Raw genomic sequence first — 9,511 nt, forward strand, 5'->3', positions numbered from 1 at the left:
CAAGATGGCGAGCCACCCACGGACCCATTGAACTGTACCGAGCAGGAAAAAGGAAAACGCCCCCTGCTGGACGTTGAGCTCTTTCACTGATAAAACTGGTAGGATTAATCCATACACCTCTGCAAAAGAACAGCGGACTTTTCAAAGCACTGGATAATCATTCGGAGTAATTCCAGGACTAATAGTTAAAGGACACAAAGACAACTTTCTTTTGTTTATTTGTTTGTTTAAGGGATTTATTCAGCCTTTTGCTGAATTGTTTTCAGTTTTACATTTATTTATTTATTTTTGTAATTTATTTTGGTCAACCTTACATTTTAATGCTGTAATGGTGTTAATGGAAATGTAAATAATTTTGTTGGGTTAAAACAAAATAAGAACTGGTTGAGAATTTAAAGGTGAACCTAGACCAAGATTAAATTAAATCTTGGGCCTAAAGAACTGAACTTGATTTAAAATAACACAGTGTTAATGCAAATAGATCAAAGGATAAACTTGAACTTAGAACTTGAAATAAATAAAACAATAACCTAGGTTGAAAATAACATCCTTCTAAAGCCAAATAAAAGGTTTTGAGATAAATAGGATGAAATAACAGAACATACTGAACTAAGAAGGGGAAAGAAAACATCTTGTTTTCCTTAAATGTGTGATGTTGAATGTTTTATGTAATGTGTCTATAACTGTCTATTCTCTGTCTTCACAAAATAATAAGCCGGCAATTTAAACGTATTTACTGGTCTGTGGTCTTTATTACATGCTACGCTCATTACTGCTCTAGTAGTCGAACCTAACTGGTCCTAGTATACTGTAACGACTCCAGAAGTGTTACACAGACATGACTTCAGATATATAAAAGTGAAGGCCGTCTCTCTGATGACGTCACAGAGCAGAGTCGTTCTGTCCAATAAAGGATCTCAGATCAGCTGCTGCCATCTTGTGGCCACAGTTGGTTACTGTCTCTGAAAGTTGTCTCATGTTTCCTGTTGTCCTGCTAACAAAGGCTCATCATGCTGAGAGGGCAGCAGCATTTTGTGGCTCTTCACACATGTTCATTATATTCTGATGATCCTGGATGGAGACAAACTACAGATAAGTGTGTTCAGCCCAACTAGTTTATCTCATTACAGCAGTTTGATGTTTCCCTTTGAATCCCCCTGAAGATCCTGACAGTGAAGCACGTACATAATACTCCAGCCTTTCAACTCTGAGCTTATTTAGTTCTATTAATACACTGAAATCTCATTTGTGTCATGAAGAAAGTCTTTAATCAAACAGAATTCAAAGATCAGAAACATTTCATATATGGAGTTAAACATGAATCATTGTTTCAACAACATATTTATTGTTGTCATAAACAGACAAGAAGACAACAACAAACTGCTCCTCCCATTCAACACATGTCAGTCCATATCCCAGCAAACTAAATCATCTCCATTTACACATCAAATAGAAACATGAATCACTTGTAATGATTAGAAACTTGATAGAATTTCAAATCTAGTTTGGGGAGTCATTCAGTGAGAAACAGTGAAATGATTTTCCATGTGAAAAGGTGGACAGCAGAAACAGAAAGAAACAGTGAAACTAAAAGAGAAACAAAGAGCTTTGGAACAACGAGGCAGCAGGAGGACAGCTGCAGTTTAACAGCTTCAACTCACTGACAGGAAACAACATTAGAAACATCATCATCCTCAAAAAAGGGATTGGCCATCTCTTGAATTTATGTAAGCATCTTGCCTGAATTCAACACAATTGCCTTATACTTTAACCCTTTAAGACCTACCATAGAACCAAGTCCGCCAGAGCTTATATTATATTTTTACATGCTGTGGAACCATTTTTGGGAGCATTTCAAGTTGCTATACATCAATACAACCATTATAGCCCAGATTTTAATAATATGCATGCATTAAGTGCATAGTACTTACATAAATTGCAAAAAAGTGCAATAAACTACAAAAAAATTGAAAATCGTTTTTGGTTTTTTAACATATATTTGTAGTTAGAGAAATTTAAGAGGCTTATCCCTCAAAACTGTAAATACAAAAAAGTTGCACAAAATTGTTTCCCACCACAGGAAACTTATTTTGAGTGTCTTCATAGTTTTATTTTTGAAATACACCAATTTTCATATACTGCAGGAAAAACCAAAATAAATATTATAGTGCAAATTTGCAAAAAAGCAGCAAATGCATCAAAATAAACTATTTCCAGCAGTGCAATATGAGTCCTAAGCATCCCAGAAACGACACAGAAAGTCATAAAGTCAAACATAACTTTTAAAAACACCAGTATAGGCCCTGAGGCCCTGATGGTAAAAAACTACATTTCCGCAAAATGACGTCACTTCCAGTTTCGGCCAGGTCATGGCGGACATGCGACAGTTCACGCTGATGGACTTAGGAAGTGTTATGAACAGCTGATCGGATCGGCAAAGCGTGTTTCTGGAATATTATGTTTTCGTTGCTGCAAGTGCTTTTTATGCAGTTTTTGCAAAGCTATATGTGGAAGGAAACTGTGACCTAGGACAAGCTGATGGCATAAGATGTAAGTACAACTCCTCCGGTTTCATATGCAAAAAAAAATTATTGCGCTAGCTCACGTGGTTGCAGTCCTACCGGTATTTTAAAATAGTTACGCAAAATGGAGCGTGTCCGCTCCGACCGGCTTTAAAGGGTTAAAGTTAAGTGTAACTATATAGTGTAGAAATTACATGATATGCAGAGAGGGTATATAAAATTGTTCATATCATGTTTGAGGGAAATAAGTCAGTAATGTAACAATGCTAAATCTCCCAACACCGCATGCAATTTCCACTCGTGAGCTTCAGATTGTGGTTTGAGGAAGGTATCCATCTCAGTCAAGTCAAGCAGTCACCTCTACTTTTGTTGGTATACCAAAAAGGAAATTGGTTGGTTCTTACATTTACAAAAATCGAACTTATAATTTGAACAAAATAATTTCATGTTTTTGTGGTGAACGTAATGAAATCATGTAGGATCTGTATGAAATTCATCAACTTAATTTGTTCTTGTTGAGATGACATGATACAATCTAGTAAGTTCAAGTTCAAATTTTATTCGCCACACGCAGGATGCCCTGCATGGTTCCGAATAGGTAGATATCTTCAGCGTCCTCGAGCGACAGTCCCGCCAGGCACACGACCCTCCATGTCTGCATGGAGACATCGTGTACTCAGCAGGGAAAGTCCCTCCAGGGCACTCGGGCTCTCCCAAGCCCAGACTTCTTGTTGAGAAAAGGGTGTCAATAGCATTCAGAGACCAGTTGATCAAATCCTTAATTCTCTTTTAGGTTTTTAGACACAGACTGTGAGAGAGAAAGTAATACATACGAGACAAGACAAGGACACAAGAGGCTAAGCAGGGAAGATAAGGGAGAGGAGGAGAGGAGAAAAGTGCGACTGCCTTCGCCAAGAGCCAAACGAGAAGAGTGGTTAGTTGCTGGACTCATGAAATCAACAAGATCGCACAAGATTTCAAACTGCAGGACAAAAACCTACAGAAAAAGCTGCATCAAGCCTTGTAATTATAGCTTTCCTGCTCTCATTAAGTCTGGAATGGTGGCATTGTGTTTAGGGCAGTTACCTCACCGCAAGAAGGTCCTAAGTTCAAATCCACAGTCTGGCTAGTTTGCAGTGGGTTCCCTCTGGGTATTCTGGTTTTCTCCCACAGTTAACAGTCACACAATTGGAGTTGGGTGTGTTGGTTATTCCAAATTGCCTATGAATGTGAGTGCAAATGGTTGTTTATCTCTATGTGATAGAGCTGTCCAGGGTGTACCCTGCGGCTTAACCTATCGCAACGTAAGCCCTACAACCCGGATAAAGATAGGAGAATGGTAGTTGTTGTAAATCCATTCAATTTTTATGTTAGCCAGACTCTAGACTTTGTTGAACATGTCATATGTAATATGAAGACAACATGTAGTATTTAAGTCACCAAGTAGTATTGGGGTAACAGTTATTGAATAGTGTTGCAATAAAATGACAAAATTGTGAAGGACTAAAATATTCCGTATTATTGAATATGAATCAGGTGTGTTGATTTAAATAAGTTGTGTAAGTTTCTGCCAAAGCAAAAAAAAATGTGTGCAACCAAAAGTCCACTAATGAATTAAGTAAATCCAACATGCTCTTTTTTTAGTGCACTGACACCTTCAACGGACACACCTTCACTTTACGCAAAGTTTGAATATATGGGAACATCCTGTGAGTGAAAGTGTGTGTGAAGGTGTGTATGTGTGTGTTAGTATCAGGATCAGAGAACGACAGCTTTCCTCTGTTCCAGTCCAGATTCACTGTGATCCTCTGGAGCTTCTTCTGGACTGAGAGAGCAGTGGATGGAGCTGATGGTGAGCGTGCTGAGTATTTACCTTCATAGAACCATATTCTCCATAATCCAGACTGTATCAGTCCCTTCCTCTGCACAGACTCTGCTAACACACCCAGTTCCCACCCTTTACTGTCTCCAACTTCAACATCCCAGCTGTGAGTCCCTGAGTTAAAGCCCTCAGAGCCCAGGACAGAGTAGAACAAATCAAACCTCTCTGGATTATCAGGAAGCTGCTGCTTCTCTCCTCCATATCTCACACTGGTCAGATCTTCAGACAGGATGAGTTCTGGATGAGCAGTGTTTGGGTCCAGAATGAGAGGAGTGTAGGAGACCATGTCCTTCATGTTGTTCCAGATGTTGAAGGTCAGGTTGCCCAGGTGTTTGGCCTGGTCTATCAGAGCTCCTGAGGGCAGCTGTGGATCATCCAGCAGGGGGCAGCGCTGGACTCTTTCCACTGCAGCCTTGTAGTTGTGCAGGAATGAGACGTCTTCAGCTCTCAGCTCCTCCTCTGTGGCTCTGACTGTGTCTGAAAGAGCTGCTATCTCTCTGCTCAGAGCCTCCATCTTCTCCTTCATCATCCCACTCTTCTGTTCCTCTTCCTCCCTCAGTGCAGCCAGCCTGGCCTCCTCTTCCTCTGCTAGAAACTGGTGAAGCTCCTTAAACTGCTCCTTAATCTGCCTCTCTGTGTGTCGGGCCTGGACCTTAATGTGTTCTGCTGTTTGATCAAACTTCACTTGAACTCGTTTGCAAACCTTTAACTTCTTCTTTAAGGGCTCCAGAGTTTCCTGAAGTTCCTTCTTGTGTTGTCGTGCAGCTTCATCGATGGGTCTGAATCTGTGATTGGTGTGTTTTTCTGAGTCTCTGCAGACGACACACACTGGCTGCTGATGGTCCAGACAGAAGAGTTTGAGTTTCTCAGAGTGCAGACTGCAGAGAGCCTCTGAAGCTCTCTGATCTCTCTCCTGTAAGAACGACTCACGCAGGTTCTTTAAAGCCAGATTAAAAGGTGGATCCTCCCTTGAAGATCTTCTGTTACAAACTGGACACTCGTGTGTTGGTCTCTCTTTCCACCATCTCTTCAGACAGTCTTTACAGAAGCTGTGGCTACATGACAGAAGAACAGGATCTCTGAAGACCTCCTGACAGACCGGACAGCAGAGATCCTCCTCTGATCTAGAAGCCATTGAGTCTGTGAGTGAAGCTGAAAACAGCAGACAGGAAGTACAGTCAGTCCTGGCTCCCCTCCCTCCTCTACCACCTTCACTGAAACTTACTTTGAGTCGTGTTTTTGCTCAAACTCACATTCAGTGTGTGGAGCGTCAGCAGCTTGAAGCAGCAGTGTTGGAGTTTTCCACTTTTCTCTCCTGTAGCTGGACTCACTCAGAGGAAGCTGCTAGTTTGGTCTGAACTCAGTCTGATCGTCTGTGCGTCTCTCTTTACTGAGGACAAAGAACTTCCTGTTTCCTGGTTTGTTGCATTTGAGTGACGTAAGGGGAGGAGTAAAATGTTGCTGTTTCACCTGTGACTGAGGTGTGTTTCATTCCAGAGTTAAACTGTAATCCTGCCTTCAGGTCAAAAGCTATTAAACAGGTTTTGCATCATTTTCACCTTCACATGTCACAACATAAAACCTTTTGTTAATTCTATAAAATAAAGCGTGGCTCAGTCGTGCAGCTGTTTGGCAGCTTTTATTTCAGACTTTGTTCTGGTTATTGTTCAGGTTCCCTAGCAGTGGGAGTGTAATGCAGTCACACAAACACAGGTTTTGTTAAGGTGTATTCACTTTTTTGCAGACCAAAAAATTCAAATGGATCATAGATGTGCGTTTTTTGCTCCTCTCACTGAAGAACCAGCTGTTACTGTAACAGCAGCTACATTTCCATCAGACCAACACCAACATCAAATTGTCTTTGGGAAAAACTACAGCTCTAGATGGAAATTAATCTTTGAGTTTAAGTCCTGCTGTTTATTCCCTAAAGCACAATTACATTAATTCATTGATTATTTTACTCAGAAATTTCGTTTATTACCATTAAATATGTTTAAGAATTACACATTTACAATTCATTCATGAGTGCACCTGCAACGCTTACCTGTTGAAGATCATGGTTGATGTAATAGCATTATTTAAGACCAGCATCCACATCTCCTTTTTGCCAGTTTGTCACCTTTCTCTATATCCACCAGTCGCTCTGCCTGCAGCTCGCCCACTTCTCGGACATCGTTTTCACTTGGTCACCTGAGGCAGACTCAGCCTTTAGGCAACTAAAACATCTGTTCACTTCTGTACATCCTGACTCATCCAGACACTAGCAAACCATTCAATGCTGAGGCTGATGCCTTAACTGATGCTACAAGCCTGTGCCTTTTTTTCCCATGGTTCAACCCCTACTGAGTGAAATTATGATGTTGGTGAGCGAGAACTGTTGGCCCTTGAGGAATGGTGTCTTCTGTTAGAGTGGACAGAACAATCTTTCATCATTTGGACCAACCATCAAAACTTAACGTACTTAAGAACTATCAAATGGCTTGCAGCCTGTCATGCCTTTGGGTCCCTGTTTCTTTTTACTTTTCTTTCTTTCTTTTTTTTTTTTACTGTTTTTTTGTTGTTGTTGTTCTTTACTCTACCAGATCCCTGCAACACCAAACTAGATGGATTGTCACATCAATTCATCACCAACACAGATACAACTGAGCCCATTACCATCCTTCCACCCACCTGTAAAATCAGTTACTTTACCGAGGATATGGAGGGGGCCATTCATCAAGCTCTGGTATCAGCACCAGATCCCGACGCATGTGGCAGGGCCTGCAACACATCGCTGATTTCCAGCAGAGTAGCAGCAGAGTCACAGTCAGCTGCAAAACGCTACCAGATGACCTTCAGTTCTAAGGTCAAATGGTGTAGAGTCCCCACCTGAGAGTCTCCACCATTTGACCTTAGAACTGAAGAAGCTTCTCGGATGAGAGGTGAAACGTCTTCAAGTAACTTAAAGAAGTCCAGACGCTTTTCTTTGCAAGCTCCTTGGACATATTGGAAGAATCGTTCTACTGAAGATGCCGTTAATACAGCCATCTACACAGCCCTCTCACACCTCAAAAATAAGTACATCTACATTCAAATGCTGTTTAGACTACAGCTCAGAATCTAACACCACCATCCCAAACAGACTGGTGGAAAAGCTCTCTCCTCTTGGACTGACACCCCTCCTCTGTCGCTGGGTCCTAGACTTCCTCACAGGCAGAGTTGGTACCAGGACATCAGGTACAAAGATAGTGAGCACAGGGACTCCCCAAGACTGTGTGCTCAGTCCACTCCTGTACACCCTCTTCACTCATGACTGTGTCCCCTCCAGGAGGAACACCTCCATCATTAAGTTCGCTGACAACACAACCATCGTTGGCCTGATCACTGGTGGAAAGGAGACGGCCTAAAGGGAATAGGTGGCTCAGCTGGTGTCCTGGAAAATGATCTCTCCTTAAATGCTGAGTAGACTAAAGATTTGATTATTGACCTGGGATGAGGAAAGACCAGCACGCCCCAACACACACCAACGGGACTCAGGTGGAGAGGGTGAAGACCTTCAAGTTCCTCACCACCCACATCAGTGAGGAACTCAACTGGACCCATAACACACGGCAGCTCATCAAGAAGGCTCAACGATGAATCTAAGAAAGCTGAGAAAATTTGGATTAACTAAAAAGCAGTTTCTATCCACGGGCCATCAGGCTACTGAATCACTGACTATGTCAAACTGTTTATCCATAACTGTAAATTTGCAATTTTGTACATCTCTACATATACACCTTAATATTGCATATTCTGTATATATTATCACTGTGACAGTGTTGCAACTACCGTATTTCCCGGACTACAAAGCGCACCTGAATATTAGCCGCGCAAGCTAAAATCAGGGGAAAATCCTGTTTTGTACATACATTAGCCGCACCTGACTAAAAGCCGCAGGTGTTTCAATGTTGACTTATCATATGTAAGAGATTATGCACAAAGCGAATTGTCAGGAAAGAGATGGCTGTTTGGAGACACACCCCTTTTATTAATATTTTGAAAAACAAGTTATGGGTACATATTTGCACATGTAGTACATAACAGTAGCCTACAGCACACCAGAAAAATAGATTCGGACTACCTTTTAGGCTCAGGTGCAGTGACACGGCTTTAACAAGAAGAAAAGTCAGTCATTCACCATCTTTCTCTTCTTCCTGCGGACTAAAACCACCAAAGTCCTCTTCTCCAGTGTCGGATACGAACAGGCTCAGGATGGCTTCGTCATCCACTCTCAGCTTCTTTCCTTCGTTGTCACTTTCAAAACCAAAGAAATCCTCGTTGTCAGTGTCAGAGTCGAACACCCTCAGAAGGGCCGTGGCGGTGTCCTCCTCTCCATCATGCTGCAGTCCAGCCCTTCGAAATCCGTTGGTGATCGTGGATGTTTTCACACTTTTCCACGCTGTCAGAATCCACCGGTGGAGTTGAGCATAACTTGCTTTCCGCAAGTTTATCGCTGCTCATCATCCACGCCTCCTGCAGGTGTGTTGACCCAGGGTGTTATCTAAAACGTGCCGGACACTGGCCCCTGAGGCCTGGAGTTCGACACCCCTGTGTTAAACCAATGACAGGATGGCGCCCTTTCCAGTGTGTACCATGCATCTCGTCCCATGGAACCTGGGATACACTCCAGCCACACCTTCTTTGCTTTGTATTCATACCTAACAGAGAAAGATCACGTGTCCTCATTAGGAGAGGGATTTGTTGGTGTGTAGGGCTGTAGCCTCAGGTTTTTATTATGAGACAGCGTGTTTCAGATCATTTTACAAAGTAACATCAAAGTAACTTAACAAGTAGTACAAGTTCTCATTCTTTCACGGTTTTTTCAGTGCACTCTCTGAACACTTAGATGGCACACTTGTTCTTGGAGGCGACCTCAACCTTGGACTAAATGAAGACATGGATAGGCTCAATACAGCGGGAACTCAGCGTAATTGGCAGTCCACAAATATAATCAAACAGTATATGAGCGACTTTGGTCTTTGCGATGCATGGCGCTCCCTTCACCCCACCAGTAAGGAATATACTTTTTTCTCACATGTCCATCACTCCTACTCTCGTCTGGATTATTTTTTGGTCAGCAGCTCAC

General features: G+C 42.0%; 1 protein-coding gene across 1 annotated transcript; it reads right to left on the bottom strand.

Annotated features, from left to right (window-relative positions):
* Positions 1–1,322: 1,322 nt before the first annotated feature.
* Positions 1,323–5,791, bottom strand: LOC309703572 (nuclear factor 7, brain-like). The gene is made up of 2 exons (XM_082528485.1): positions 5,658–5,791; positions 1,323–5,556 (listed from the first exon to the last, which is right to left on the bottom strand). Exon 2 carries the CDS (start codon positions 5,537–5,539, stop codon positions 4,163–4,165), a length of 1,377 nt encoding a protein of 458 aa, XP_082384611.1. The 5' UTR covers positions 5,540–5,556; positions 5,658–5,791; the 3' UTR covers positions 1,323–4,162.
* Between the last annotated feature and the right edge of the window lie 3,720 nt (positions 5,792–9,511).

This window comes from Aulonocara stuartgranti (assembly GCF_965226115.1).
Source record: "Aulonocara stuartgranti genome assembly, chromosome: 3".
Lineage (NCBI taxonomy): Eukaryota > Metazoa > Chordata > Actinopteri > Cichliformes > Cichlidae > Aulonocara > Aulonocara stuartgranti.

Bases quoted from the DNA above. Each gene is read 5' to 3' on its own strand.
- LOC309703572 (XM_082528485.1), bottom strand. From the start codon at position 5,539: ATGGCTTCTAGATCAGAGGAGGATCTCTGCTGTCCGGTCTGTCAGGAG.